Here is a 16,388-nt window from a genome sequence, read left to right as displayed (position 1 = left end):
ATTAAATATTAAATAGCTCAGCTGTTCTTATTATTGTATTGACAACAGATCCCTCAGGTCTTCCTTAAAGATGAAAGGAAACATTTTGCTTAAACAATATCTTACATCCTCTGAACGCTTGAATAGTGCTCTTGGTGAAAGGAGAGATTTAGAGATCTTACAGAATGTAAGCCACTGCCCTACATCTTCCTGTGCAGTCATGAGGGCATGAAAAAGCCTCTTGCCTTCAAATAGCTTTTCTTGGTAAAATTCAAATTCTCAGAATCAAGGTTGGAACAAAGGCTTGCATCAGCTAGGTGTGGCTTGAACCGTAACTGCTAGGTAAGTGTGTATGTCTGATGAGCTGTTTCATGCTGTACCATTTAAAATTACCCAGAACACTAGAATTTTCTGAAAGGATCATCTTAATGGGGTGTCATAAAGATGTTTGTTTGAAGGCTCTGTTTGCAAGGTGAAAGGCAAAGTGAATTGAAGTCTGGCCCTAAGTGTTCTTCCTGTTTATTATCTTGGGGAGCACAGCATGACCTGAATTGCAGCTTGAAAAGAAGAAGTATAAATTATGGTGGATCAGGCTTCAAAAAACATGACTCTGAACATATCACTTGACAGCCTGCTAACAATGCAAGTATTGATAAATTTTAAGTTGTCTGTCAGGAAAAATGGTGTGTGGTCATAGACAAGATTTTCTTGGCATGGAGTGATATATGGCTTGTCCACTCAGCTTTAAATCTATGGTGCTTTCATTGCCTCTTCAAGAGATATCCACATTTTTGTGTCTTTTCACCTCTGACCCTTTAATTTGCCTTTTCTGATCAGTTTTTGAGGGCTCAGGAATCTATCCCTCCTTCCTTTCCTTGTCATAAAGGAGACATTAACACAAAACAGCCATTCATACCAACATGTTGTGTTCTTAATATCATGGGGCATATCTGTTGGTAACCAAAGCAGTGGCTCTGTTTGCTGATACAAAATTTTAAGTTGAATGGGTGAACTGATAACAAGGCTGTAATAGAAGTCTCTGAAAACTTCTTTTTTGTGTGTGCAAAATCTGTCAAGGTGGTTTAGCCATCATTCTGTACCTCAAAGAGAACATAAGAAATAACCAATCATACAATTTAAGAACTTGAGGGAATGAATAGTCTCTTAAATTCTTTTGATCCATATATCTTTTTATATATAACTTTTATTTTTCTAAGCAATAAAATTCCCTCAGTTTAAAGATAAAAATAGGATTATGACTTTCAGAGTCAGGCAATCAGTTAATGGGAAAGAGGAAAATAAAATATTTTGTGTGTGGTTGTTGATGCTGGAAGTTAACCAGCATAATTCTAATCTGAATTCCTTAGTTAATACTTGGCAGGAGTTGCTTAGTATCATTTGTTACCATGCTGATAATTGGAATAGTGTATTAAGTGTTTGTCAGTGGAAATAAAACTGAATTTTCCCTCAGAGAAAAATTGAAACACTGACTTCTGCATTATACTACAATCTTGATTATGTATTCACATCAGAAGGATTCCTAGTACTTGCTCAAATAGCAAGTCATTTGAAGGAAACCTTTAATAGGAAAACAGCAACAATAAAAATAATCACACTTATTTAAGGTCATTAAGAAATAATTGGAAATAATTATTTCCAATTTCAGAAGTAGATGGAGAAAGAAAGCAAATCTATTGCATTTGTTCACCATTTTCAGATAAAACAAGTATTATTAAAGGTATTGTTTATCTACTATTTCTGGTAGCCAAACTTCCAAGATGGTGCCCACTAGTTTTTCCTTCCTGGTGTTTACATGATTTTCCCCTGCCTCACTGAAGGGGACTGCCCTGTGTAACCAATACAATATCACAGGAATAACGAGGTGTGATTTCAAGGTCAGGTCATAGAGTGTTTGATAATTCTGCCTTACCTTCTCTTAGGTTGCTTGCTCTGGGGGAAGCCAGCTACCGTGTCATGGGGACATTGAGAGGTCCACATACCTGAGGTCTTCCGCCAACAGCCAGGACCATTTTGTCAGCCATGTCAATGAGCCTCCCTGGAAGTAGATACTTCAACCTCAACCTACATCTTGACTTTACAGTCTAATGAGCTACTAGCCCAGAATTATCCAACTAAGCTACTCATGAATTCCTGACCTATACAAAAATAGTTTATTGTTGTAAAACTAAGCCACTAAGTTTTGGAGTAATTTATAATATAACCATGGATAACTAACTGGCCACTCAATTCATAATCCTTTATGCTATTATATTTTTATCATTATGACAATTTTTATAGTGACATTTGTGTGTGGTTGTTGATGTTGGAAAATAACCAACATAATTCTAATTGGAATCCCTTAGTTGATATGTGGCAAGAATTGCTTAGTATCATCTGTTACCATACTGAAGATTGAAATAGTGTATTATTTTAAGTGTTTGTCAGTGGAAACAGGGGCTTTCCCCAAGGCTCAGCTGGTAAGAACCCAAATGGCATTGCAGGAGATGCAAGAGACACAGGTTCGATCCCTGGGTCGGGAAGGTCCCCTGGAGTAGGAAATAGCAACCCACTCAGTATTCTTGCCTGGAAAATTACATGGACAGAGGAGCCTGGCAGACTATAGTCCGTGGGATCACAAAGAGTCAGACACAATTGAGCTACTGAACATGTGTGCAGTGGAAACAAAACTGAATTTTCAGTAGTGGTAATAACAGCTATTTTTGTGGATCTACTGTATGCAAGGAAATGTAAGTATATGTATAGTCTTTGTAGTAGTTCTTCAGAGTAAGTTTCATTATTTTAATTCCACAAGTGTAAGTGATGAACTCAGAGGGTTTTAAAATGGCTTGCAAACATGAGATGGTTAGAAGTGGCAGATCCAGGGCTTGGATAAAATTCTGACTGTTCTGTTCTTGCTACTGTATGGCTCCATTCTTAATGAAAACAGAATTACAAGTCAAAAATACACGAAGAGAAAGGCATTTGACTTTATACTGCAAAGCTACTTAAAAGCAATCTTTATCCAAAATACTAAGTATATACTTACTTTGCTCACATTTTGTTACTTATTCTACTTAAGCATCTGTAATGTAAATATATGCAGGTAAGGTTTATCTTGCACAATTACCCTAACTGTAACTTGGGGAACAGTGTGACTTCTCTTGGTAAGGTCATGGCAGATGGCTAATTATTGTCATATTTCAAAACTAATATCTGAAACATTTGGGTGTTTTATGTTCTAATTATATATTAAATTTCAATTTCAGAAACACACAGCAGCTTCTCTGTGCCCAGCACTACAACAGGCACAGAGACAATTGTTCTCAACCTGGAAGGTATATATCAGACTCCCTGGGAGGTTTTTCAAAATATGCATGGTTGCAAACAGTTTAACTCTTGCCTAAGGGACACAGCGATAAAGAAATTATTTCTACTCTTTAGCAGCTCACAGTACATTAAGAAAGTCAAGGACTTCCCTGGTGGTCCAGTGGTTAAGACACTATGCTTCCATTGTACGGGGAGCAGGTTCAATCCCTGGTCAGGGAACTAAGATCCCACATGCTATTCTGTGTGGCAAAAAAAAAAAAAAAATAGAAAACAAAAAACAAAAACACAAGAAACAAAAAAACAAAACAAAAAAAGAAAGTCATATATTTACAATACTTTGTCTTCTCCTTCTCATTCTCTGTAGATTTCTTGTCATTTCCCCTCACTTTTGACCCTGGAGTGTCCCAGAACTCAGTCTTCCAGCCTCATTTATCTTCCTTCTCAGACCTGTAGGACTTCATTTAACCTCATGAATTTTAACTGCCATCTACCTACTGATGACTCCCAAATTTATATTTGGACTTCTTTCCAGATTCATATTACCTCTACCCAGTCAACTCTTCCCTGCGATACTCATAAGGAATCTCAAACCTTTTACATCTCAAAGGATCTCCTGGATTGCTCCCTGAATTTTATACTTCAACACTGTTCCCCGTTCAGTTAATGACAAGTCTGTTCTTCCAGTGCTCAGACCTAAATGCTTGGGGTTATTCTTGACTCTTTTATTTTTATCTATCTATCTATCATTAAATCTTACTGGCAACCTTGAAATCATACCCGGAAGTGGATAATTTCTTACTCACTTTATCACTTCCACCCTGGTCGAAGCCATCTTTATTTCAATATTGACAAACATCTCTAATTCTTCTAGCTTTTATTCCTGCTGTCTTGGAGAATATTCTCAATGAAGTAGACAGTTGGAAACTTTTAAAATGTAAATTAGATCAGGTCACTTTTCTGTTCTAATGTCTTCCCGTTTCACTCAACATAAAAGACAAAATTCTTACAGCAGCCTGCAAAGTCCTGGGAGCACTTCTCAAATATACATGTAATATATTTGCCAATAAAAAGCACAAAGAGGGTGGTAGAAGCAAAGTTGTATCAGGCTAAGGAAATGACTACAAATGTAAAGTAACAAACATAATAATGTATAGTTGATTTATAACATTAATAATGTAATATTGTATAACAAAAATTCAACACAAAGAAGAAAAAGGGAAGAGAGCTATGTGAGTATTATTTCTATATATCAATACAGTTAAACTAGTACAAATTGAAAGCTGATTCTGATAAGGTATATATCGTAATGCCTAGAGCAACCACTAAAAATATAGTTTAAATTATTAAAGATGTCATGCCAATGTGTGACAAAAACCACCACAATATTGTAAAGTAATTAGCCTCCAATTAAAATAAATAAATTAATTTAAATTTAAAAAAAATTAAAAAATTAAAGTAAATTGGCAGAGGTAAATCTTACTGTATTAGTAGTAACATTAAATATGACCAGAATAAATCATGTAATCAAAAGGCAGAGATTGTCAGACTGGATTAAAAAGCATGATCAAATTATATGCTACCTATAGAAGACACATTTTGGATTCAAATATACAAATAGATTGAAAGTAAAAGCATAGAGAAATACATCATGTGCGAACAGTAACCACAAGGAAGCGGGAATGAGTCTTCCCTGGAGGTCCAGTAGTTAAGACTTTGCCTTCTAATGCAGGGGATAGAGGTTCAATCCCTTGTTGAGGCGCTAAGATCCCACATGGTTCAATGCCAAAAAATCAAAACATAAAACAAAAACAATTCAATAAAGACTTTAAAAATGGTTCACATAAAAAATATTTAAAAAAATAAAACTGGAGTGGATATATTGATATTAGAAGAAATAAACCTTTAAAACAAAAGGTGTTAGTAGAAATAAAGATTTTATCATCATAAAAGGGTCAATCCAGGAGAAAGTTATAATAATTATAAACACATATGCATTTAATAAAAGAGCACCAAAATACACAAAGCAAAAACTGACAAATAAAGGAAGAAATAACAACAATAATTAGAGACCTAAATAATCTGTTTCAGTAGTGGATACAATACCAGACAGAAGGTCAATAAGAAAATGGTAGAACTGCATAGCAGTATAAACCAGCCAGACTTAACAGACATCTATGTAGTACCCACCAACAGAATATACATTCTTTTCAAATGCACACAAAACATTGTCCAGGATAAATCATATGCTAGATTATAGAACAAACCTCCATAAATTTAAAGAATAAAAATAATACAATGGCCACATTTTAATGAAATTTTAAATGAATATTTAGGGAAAAAAATTGAGAAACTCACAAATATATAGAAATTAAACAACATATTCCTAACTGTGCAGTGGGTCCAAGAAGCAATAGAAAGGGAAATTGAAAATAATTAGAGATGAATGAAAATAAACACACAGTATGTCAGAATTTATGGGATGCAGGAGGTAATAGCTGAAGCATATAAGACTTCTTTCTGAGGTGACAAAAATGTTCCAGAATTGACTATAGTGATGGTTGCACATATCTGTGAATATTCTAAAACCCACTGGCTTCTACGCTTTAAATAGGTGCATTGTATGGTATGTGAATTATACTTCAATGAAGCTGTTAAAAACTTTAACGTGTCTACAAATCATTTGAGGATTTTATTTATTACAGAGTCTGATTCCATAAGTCTAAGACAGGGCCTGAGATTCTGCATTTCTGATATTCTTACTGTTTGATGCCAGTAGTGCTAGTTTGAGGTCCATGCTTTGAATACCAAATCATCTACCGTCAGATTTCCTGTGACCTCCCACCTTCCTGAGTGACTCATGTGTGATTTCCAGCAAATCTGACCATCTTGATGTTTCTTGAACATACCCTGCCTGCTTCTACCTCTGACTTTTGCATCTGTCCTTCCCTTTGTCTAGAATGTTCTTCCCATTCCCATACCCTCATACGTGCATTGTTTACTTAATCATCACTCTTCGCCAAATCTCTGTCCAACTCCTATCTCCCAGGGAGGTCTTCCCTGACCACCCCACTTATATTGCAGTCCTATTTCACATACTTTCCCTCTTTTTCTGTTTTATCTTTCCTCACAGTACTAAGTACATGAGATACTTCAACATGCTATTAATTTATGTATTACTTGATATATAGTTTGGCAGGGCTGCCATAACAAATTACCATGGACTAGATGGCTTAAGGGCTTTCCCTTAAGGTGGCACTAGTGGTAAAGAACTAGCCTGCCAATGCAGAAGACATAAGAGACGCAGGTTTGATCCCTGGGTCAGAAAGATCCCCTGGAGGAGACCCACTCCAGTATTCTTGCCTGGAGAACCCCATGGACAGAGGGGCCTGACAGGCTACAGGTCCATACGGTCACAAAAATTTGGTCATGACTGAAGTAACTTAGCATGTATGCAGGCAGATGGCTTAAAGAGCTTCCCTGGTGGTTCAGTGGTAAAGAACCTGCCAATGCAGGAGACGCAGGTTTGATCCCCAGGTCAGGAAGATCCCCTGGAAAGGGAAATGGCAACCTACTCAGATATTCTTGCCTGGGAAATCCCATGGACAGAGGAGCCTGGTGAGCTACAGTACTTAGTGACTAAGCAACAACAGCAAGATGGCTTAAACAACAAAAATTTATTTTCTCTATAGTTCTAGAGCCTTAAAGTCCAAGATTGCAGTGTTGGCAGGTTTGGTTTCTCTGAAGTCTCTCTCCTTGCCTTCTTGCTTTATGTATGAAGCATAGATATATGGTCTTTTCTCTTTGGTTGGTCACCAAAGAGAAAAGACAATATGTGTGTGCCACCATCCTGGTATCTCTCTGTATCTACAAATTTCATTTCTTTTTAAGAACATAAGCAGATTGGACTAGGGCCACCCTAAGGGCCTCATTTCAATTTAGGGCTTCCCTGATGGCTCAGATGGTAAAGAATCTGCCTGCAAAGAGTCAGACATGACTGAGAGGGACCCAGGGATCTGGGTCTCAGGAGACCCAGGGATCCTTAGCGGTCTCTGGAGACCGAGGGATCTCTAATGATCTCATTTCAATTTAACCCCGTATTTAAAGGCCTTGTCTTCCCTGGTGGCTCAGACGGTAAAGCGTCTGTCTACAATGTGGGAGATCCGGGTTCAGTCCCTGGTTTGGGAAGATCGCCTGGAGAAGGAAATGGCAATCCACTCCAGAACTATTGCGTGGAAAATCCCATGGACAGAGGAGCCTGGTAGGCTACAGTCCATGGGGTTGCAAAGAGTCGGACACGACTGAGTGACTTCACTTTCACTTTAAAGGCCTTATCTCCAAATACAGTCATGTTCGGAGGTCCTGGGGGTTAGGGTTTTAACATATGAATTTGGGGAAATACAAGTCAGCCCATACATTAGATTTATTGTCCACATTGCCCTATTACAATATAAATTTCATGAGAACATGGATTTTTTTAAAAAATTCATTTTGTTTACTATTTTAACTATCAGTCTCTAGAATAATACCCTACACATAAGAGATACTCAGTAAGTATTTATTGAGTAAATACATGAAGGCAAAAGGTAAGTGCTGTGGAGATATTCAGAGGATTTAGGGTGGTGGAAAGGACACAGGAGGAAGAGATAACTCGGCTTATATGAGTCATAAGAATTTAAAAGGCAAAAGGTTAATAGCCACTCTGGTATGGTTTAAAGATCTTGCCAGGTACACTATCCATGCCAGCTCATTGACTCTTTTAGCTCACTCTGACTAGATGCTCCTTTTCAAGAGATGGAGAAACACTAAATTAATTGATCCTTTCTGATTCCTTGGGATATATAGGATCCTAGTTCTAAATGTTGATAGTATAAGATTACGAAATTATGATTTTCAAACTCTGAGTATCCTCTTATATGTCTGAAAATTTCTTTCTATGAACTTGCGGTGGGGGAGGTCATCTTTTTTTCTTCTTCGGAAATCATATAGCAATAGTGCCGTGAGAGAAAATGTGGAAACGTTACATAGCCGCTTCATTATTCATTCATTCTTTCTGTCCTGATGATGTATTTGCATGTTGCAGATGTTTGTGAAGAAGATCCTTACAATTATATATTTTTGACAGTGAGGTACTGCTTGATTTTGGCATTATAATCAAATCAGTCCAATGAAGTAAACTGTTGCGTGTGTGCGTACGTACGTGTTTAGTGACTCAGTCATGTCCGACTCTTTGTGACCCCATGAGCTGTAGCTCGCCAGACCCCTCTGTCTGTGGAATTTTCCAGGCAAGAATACTGGAGTGGGTTGCCAGTTCCTACTCCAGGGGATCTTCCAGATCGAGGGATCAAACTCGTGTCTCCTGTGTCTCCTGTATTGGCAGGCAGATTCTTTACCACTGCACTACCTGAGAAGCCCAAATTGTTACCCGCAAATAATTCTGATAAATATCACCATGAATAGCTTTCTGTTCATGGTCTACTTTCTGTCTTTTTCATTCTTGTTCTGTGCTTCAGGAGGCTGACTTCCTTGTAGTACCTTAGTTGGATTCTCATAATTTTTAGCTTCTGATTAGGGCCACTTTCTAGAAGTCTTTGGTAGGAGAGTGAAAAACGAGGAGATAAAGTCAAGGGCACGTATTTCCAGGATTCCCCTCTATGGCCCTAGTTTAGGTAAGACTTCATTCTTTGCCTAAGGCCATCTCTCCTGTGCTGTGGCCTCTTCTATACCTGTAGTTATAGCTCCTTCTGAGTGGTGTGTGAACATAGAGCGGTCACAGCTTTCCTCCTCTGTCTCTCTTGTCACCTAAGTATGCTTCACCAGTCCATGTAGGCTTTTCTCTACCATGTCCCCTGCCCTTGTAAACAGACACCCCTTTCCCTCTTGTTTGGCTAAAGTTAGTCACTGTTTGCAGTATTTCCTAACATGTGTCTTAAACATGTAATTACTATCAAAACCCCAAAAGTTAATGGTTCAGGATAGAGAAAGTATTCTTTAAAATAAGCTTCTGACTTTTTCAACTGTGGCAATTTGGAGATTTCACTGACGCTGTGGAAGAACTTAAGCATCTTCAGGAATTCATTCCTAAAACTGGTTGTCAAAAATTTAACTTGTGTGAGGGACACTAAACAGTATGCAGAGAATAAAGGTTTGAGATCTCTTTCTCCTATGCCAGTGATAATGACCACAGCATTATAATTAAAAGTTACTATCTTGCTGAGTTAAAAATGATGCAAATTGAATTCTCCCACCTTCAGTGAATGAACTGTTGGTAGGTCAGTACTGTGCATAGCTCAGTTCAATCTGCTACATGCTTCTCTTTTTTAGCTGTCACACATTCATCAGCCATTCCTTAAAAAGTATTTCCCTGTGGAAATGATTGACCGTGTTGACTGAAAATCTTATACCACCATATTGACTTGCAGAATTTATTTTTATGTAGGCCTGAGCTCTTCAGGGGTTTTGTAGAAACTAACTACAAAAGATGTTTGATCTACATAGAATACCATGTAGAAGCCTACTGACTTAATATTATTGGAGTGTCTTCATCCATTTCAATAGACAGAAAAATTGACTTTCACCATGAAGAGATATTATTGGAAACTAAATTGGTATCTCAGCTGCTTAAGTAGGATTGATAGATGAATATCCTAAGATAAGGTCTGGGTACCTAATAAGTATCCAATAGATATTTAATGGTTAAGTTAACTAACCACTGTTGTCGTTCAGTTGCCCAGTCGTGTCCAACTCTTTGCGACCTCATGGACTGCAGCATGCCAAACCTCCCTGTCCCTCAACATCTCCCCAAGTCTGCCCAAGTTCATGTCCATCAGTGATCCCATCCAGCCATCTCATCCTCTGACACCCTCTTCTCCTTCTGCCCTTAATCTTTCCTAGTGTCAGGGACTTTTCCAATGAGTCAGCTCTTCACATCAGATGACCAAAATACTAATTAACTAACCAAAATATAATTAACCATAAATTATACCTTTTGAAAAGCTCTATTTATATCTTTTTTAAAAAAGATTTAGTGTATTTATTTGGCTGTGTTGTCTTGGTTGCAGCACACAGAATCTTTGATCTCCATTGCAGCAGTGTTGCAGCGACCCCGTGGACTGTTGCCCTCCAGGCTCCTCTATCCATGGAGTTTTCCAGGCAAGAATACTGGAATGAGTTGCCATTCCCTTCTCCAGGGCATCTTCCTGACCCAGGGATCAAACCACATCTCCTGCGTTGCAGGTGGATTCTTTACCACTGAGCCACTGGGGAAGCCCATACCCCATTTATAGTTAATATAAAACAGTGGCTTTTCTGTGTTGCTGTACAGAGTCCTGTGCTGTACAACAGATCCTTGTAGCTTATTTATTTTATACACAGTAGTTTGTACCTCTTAATTCCCTACTCCTGTCTTGTCCGTCCCTACTGGTAACCACTAGTTTGTTCTCTGTATCTGTGAATCTGTTTCTTTTTCATTATATTCACTGTTTTTTTTCTTTTTTTCAATTTCACCTGTAAGTATATCATACAATATTTGTCTTAGAAAATATTGAAAAATTTAATATTACATTTACTTAGTATCATTGTGTATGTTATTTATAATCTACATCTCATTTTGAATGTTATTAATAATGACTTAAATAGACATTATTTATTCTTTTGAAAATAACTTGCTGCATTATTTAGTATGATTTATTGTATGTCTTGGTACCAGAAAATACTTCTGATGGGATTAATTTTCAGTTTCATTATGAAAATAGATGAGATGCAGCATGATATATTAGAAAGAGAGCCAGACTGTGAATCAAAAGATGTGACTCTAATTCTTAGCTCATCTGATTATAATACAACATTGAGTAAGCTGTTCATCTCAGAACTTTTAGTTTTGTCATCCATAATGGGGGTGACATCATAGGTAGCTGCCTCTCACAGTTGTGGGGTAAAGGCTGTATACCTTGCAACTGAAAACCAACTATAAATGTAAATTTGCAGAAAGTGTGATTTAGAGCTCAACACAAAAGTTTTTTTTTTAAGATTTATTTATTTTATTTTTTGACTGTACTGCATCTTCGTTTCTGCATAGACTTTCTCTATTTGCAGTGAGCAGGGACTACTCTTTGTTGCAGTTCTTCAGCTTCTCATTACAAAGGCCTCTCCTGTTGTGGAGCACGACTCTAGGGTGTGCGGGCTTCAGTAATTGCAGCTCTCAGCTCTCAGAAGTTGAGCACAGACTCAAGAGTTGCAATACGAGAGCTCAGTAGTTGCTGTTCCTGGGCTCTGGAGTGCTGGCTCCGTAGTTGTAATGCATGGGCTTAATTGCTCTGAGGCATGTGGGATCTTCCTGGACCAGGGATCAAACCAGTGTCCCTTGCACTGTAAGGTGGATTCCTAACCACACTGGACCACCAGGGAAGCCCAACAGAAAACTATTACAGAGGCACATTTATTTCACAAATTAGCCCACACTTGTGACACTTATGTGTTCTTTCCTTCTCTAGCCGTGCTCCCTGCTTATGAATCATGATAGTACAGTGGTGATCTTAATTTTCCAAAAAAGCTGATTGGGGATTTATTTTTTTAGTAGAAAAGGGCAAGCACGTAGGGGGAAAACTCCCTTCAGCTCCCTTCAATTTCTTATTCTCTGATCTTCCCCTTTATAATATCAGAGGATAATGCTTCCTTTCTAGATTGGACATAAAAAGAGATTCTTTGAACATAGCAACCCCAGGTAGCTCGAGTGTTGTCTTCTGATTGTAAAATGACCAGGAGTATTTCTCCTTTAATAGAAGATAGGTCTGCTATAATGTATTCAACTTGTTTTTAAATATTAGGGACTATAGAGACTTCCTTAGTGGTTCAGTGGTTAAGACCTCACCTTCCAGTGCAGGGAGTGCCGGTTTGATCTCTGGTTGGGGAGCTAAGAGTCCACAAGTCTCTGGGCCAAAAAAAAACAAAAACATAAAACAGAAGGAATATTGTAACAAATTCAATAAAGATTTTTTTAAATGGTCCACATCAAAAAATCTTAAAAATACAAAATAAAATAAAAAAAGAAACAGAAGAAAAAAAAAAGAAAGAAAAACTCTTAAAAATAAATAAATATCAAGGACTTTAAAGTCAAAAGCCCTTCTAGGCAGCTAACTTACTGGCAAAATTAGATACATTATGATTAACATCTTTCAATATTAAGTTAAATTGGAGCCAGCTACAATTTATTGGAGGATATATCTCATGAAAACAAAACATTTTAAAGACTATGTATTTTACAGTACACCTTTATTCTGATTGGAAATGAATGAGAGTTTTAATGTTCTAGACTAAACTTAGATATGAAATTGCCCTGCCCTGGTAGCTCAGTGTCTGCCTGCAATGCAGGAGATTTGGGTTTGATCCCTGGGTTGGGAAGATACCCTGGAGAAGTAACCCACTCCAGTATTCTTGCCTGGGAAATCCCATGGACAGAGGAGCCTGGAGGGCTATAACCCATAGAGTTACAAGAGTCAGACGTGACTTAGTGACTAAACAACTACAACTTTTAGATAACTGTCACCATATGGAGGCAGGCTACTCCTCACTCCAGCAGGGACGTGCCACATCTAGACAAAGCTATGAGGCTAAAGTATAGGTTTCTCAAGTTCCTTGGTGACAAGTCTTGGGGCCCAGGGAGGGTAAGATAAAATGAAGCCTGTATGCAAGTAAAACTTTTTTTAAGAGATTGTTTAAACAATATGAAGCATTTTTAAAGTGTTTATTGAATTTGGTACACTACTGCTGCTATTTTATACTGTGGTTTTTTTGACTGCAAGGTATATGGGGTCTTAGTTCCCTGACCAGGAATTAAACTCTCATTCCCTGCATTGGAAGGCAAGGTCTTAACTACTGGACCACTGAGGGAGTCCCTAAAACTATTTTTAATCTCTTCTATAGTAGCTCTTTGCTTTGCTTTTCCTTTAGTATTTAGCAAAGTCTTTTAAGATTTTCAACCTTTCTTCAGTGGGAACCAAGAGAAAACATCTTTGATTAATCTTGGTGACAACTTGGACAAGAGAAATACCCAAAAAGCAGGTAAATTTCAAGGGCAAAGGAGTTACTTGGTTGACTACCTTCCAGACCTCTAATAAATATGCCTTTTAGAGGTAAAGTTTGGAGGGAATGCATTGTACTGTGTGGTGGCGGGGAAGATATTTTCCTGACAAGATTCTTTACTGCCTTCCGCACCTACTTAGCAACATCTACTCCATCTCTTTATTGCAAAACCTTGATCATAGCTGGCAATTAAGGACTATGATGTTAATTGAAAAGAAATTTAAGGGTGTTTTTTTTCACTCAAAAGGACATATGCATTTTAACTGATAACCCTTAAAGACTAGAGGCTATTTTATGATTAAAGGAGTTATTAATTAACAATGAAATTTCAGATGGAGGGAGGTCTACCAGGGACTAGGAACTGACCATACTGTACAATTGTGCCTGTAGATTTTTTATGCCTAATATACATCTCTTTTAACCTGTCCTAATCTGTTTTTTAAATGTTCTGTTCAAGATCAAAGGTTAAGATGATTATTTTTGGGAAATGTTTTCCTTATATCGCAAGGGAAATCTATCAACTTAGAATCTGAAAAAGATGATAAACTTTATATTTATGGTAAATGTCTATGAAAATATATATATTTGTTAATGAAAAGCTAAGGTGAAATAGCCATAAGATATGTGTGTGAATTGATGTGCTGTCGGTTGGTTTGTAATACTAAACTTGACTTACGATGCATGCAAATTACACATTCCTTGATCAACATAGTAATTATTTATGAATTGCATGCTCCTAGATGTCTTGACATGAGTATGAGGTTTCTATATCACCTTATTTAAGAAAAGATTTAGAGGGCTAGAATGAGTAGATTATAAATGTCATTTGATGACTTATATATTCATTTATCAACAAGTGAGATATTTATTTTGTAACTTCATTGACATTTGACTTTTAGGTATTCAGAGGATGAGTATCTTCAGATTATCACAAATATCCAGAGCTGTCCATGGAAACGACAAGTAGAAGAATATGAGAATTTTAGGTAAAAAGTTTTTCCATAAGTAATATGAATTTTAAAACGTTCTGTACATTTTCTCTGTGGATAGAATAAGTGATGTGTTGGGGTTTTTTGTTGCTTGTTTTTTAGTTTTACTTTTGGCTGTTTTGGGTCTTCATTGCTATGCATGGACTTTGTCTACAGTGAGTGGGAGCTATTCTCTGGTTGTGATGCTTGGGCTTCTCATGGCAGTGGCTTCCCTTTCTGTGGAGCGTGGGCTCAGTAGCTGTGGCTCCCAGGCTCTAGAGCACAGGCTTAGCAGTTGTGGAGCACAGGCTCATTTGTGCTGCCGCTTGTGTGATCTTCCTGGACCAGGGGTTGAGCCTGTGTCCCCTGCTTTGGCAGGTGGATTTCTAACAACTGAACCACCAGGAAAGGCCCATAATGTGTTGTTAAAAAGAAAAGTAGAAGAAGCCAACTGACAATCAAGAACATTTCCTTCTAAGAGTCTCTCACGACACACAGGCCCTCTAACCCCATCTTATACATAGAAATTTGTATTTGTAATTATGTTGCTGATGTAATTACAAAAATCTCAAGTTCAAAGAGAAAGTTTTTGCTGTACTTTTTATTATTTTAGATGATTTTGCTGCTTCTTTGTACTGTTTGTATTTGACATTTATTTATTTATCTTGTAAGGAATTTTGGAAAACAGAGAGAAAAATCATCTATGGTCCCATCACTATAGAACAAAAGCCATGTTCCTTTCGGCATATTCCTTTCCAGTTTTTCTCATTAGTTTTTTAATCTCAGCAACATTCAGAAATATGAGATGCTCCAGGTAATAACCAGGGAAGTACTGTCAACCTGACAGGACCAGGCTATCAGTGGGTGATTACAGAGCTGTCTGTGCTGGCATCACTTGAAGCCTACCCAGACAGAATAAATTATATCAAAACAATATCCTATGGTGGGGGTTGCCTGGGTACTTCTCTGGCACCCCTTCCTCCTCTTAAAGCTGCTCATAGGGTGAAGCCAAGCCAGGTATTGCTGTGTCTGCCTGGGCTACATCGCTCTGCTTTTCTTTGCTTCGCATCAGCACAGATTTTGTCTTGTGCCAAGTTATGACAATTCAGAAATATGTTCTTATCTTTACTAGTTCCTGTTTTATTGGGTTGGCCAAAAAGTTCATTCAGGTTTTCCTGTGACATCTTATGGAAAAACCAGAACAAACTTTTTTTTTGCCAGCCCAATACTTTAAGTATCAAACTCTTAATAAAGAGACTTGGTTTCCCCCTGAGATTCTCTAAAAAATATGTGCTGCTCACTTCTCTTTGGGGTGGGGAGGCAGCTCTCCTGCTTGTAGGGTCCTTCAGTCAGTATATACTGGAGTCACTAGATCAGCTACCTTTGATTCTGGTGCTAATTGAAGATGGCTTCTGGGTAACTCCCATTGGGTGAATGAGAAACTTCTTGATTGACTCAAAGCCAAAAAGGAACATCTTTCTTTCACTGAGTAGACACAGGGTTGTCATAACTTCCTGGAGGATTCCATTGTCTTTCCTAACTAGCATTTAAGAGTGCGGGATTCCTGTTTAACTATTTAATCTCCAGGACATTTGATGCTACATTGTCCACTATAGTCAGAAAGTGCCCCCTCAAAAGTCAAATTGGAAACCGAATGTCCAGTGAGATGGTAGAGCTTTTGGAAGGTAGGAGGTGATTGGGTTATGAGGGCGGACACAGCAAGAAGACAGCTGCCTAAGAACCCTGAAGTGGTTTCTCACCAGACTCTGAATTGGTCAGCACCGTGATTTTGGACTCCCAACCTCCAGAGCTGTGAGAATAAATTGCTGTTGTTTATAAGCCACCTGGTCTATAGCATTCTGTTATAGCAGCTTAAATGAACTTGGACACAGTCCTACTGAAGTCTAGATTTGAAAGATTCTTGTGGCAGGAAGATCAGATAGAAACTGCACAGGCAATTGTAACCTGGTTGATCAGGGTCAGTGAGTAGCAGAAGAGTCTGGTTTTGAGAGATGTTTCTACAAGTGCAGAGTAGGC

The 16,388-nt window shown here is 37.8% G+C and overlaps 1 protein-coding gene across 4 annotated transcripts in view; it reads left to right on the top strand.

The window, feature by feature from the left end:
• Nucleotides 1-16,388, top strand: part of ST8SIA6 (ST8 alpha-N-acetyl-neuraminide alpha-2,8-sialyltransferase 6) — a 300,762-nt gene that overhangs the window by 237,605 nt on the left and 46,769 nt on the right. For all 4 annotated transcript variants that reach the window (XM_059892425.1, XM_059892424.1, XM_005214169.5 and 1 more), the window contains 1 exon segment: nucleotides 14,283-14,369. In XM_059892425.1, coding sequence (XP_059748408.1) covers nucleotides 14,283-14,369 — 87 coding nt within the window.

This window comes from Bos taurus, chromosome 13, assembly GCF_002263795.3.
Source record: "Bos taurus isolate L1 Dominette 01449 registration number 42190680 breed Hereford chromosome 13, ARS-UCD2.0, whole genome shotgun sequence".
NCBI lineage: Eukaryota > Metazoa > Chordata > Mammalia > Artiodactyla > Bovidae > Bos > Bos taurus.
This window is presented reverse-complemented; position numbering and strand designations above follow the sequence as displayed.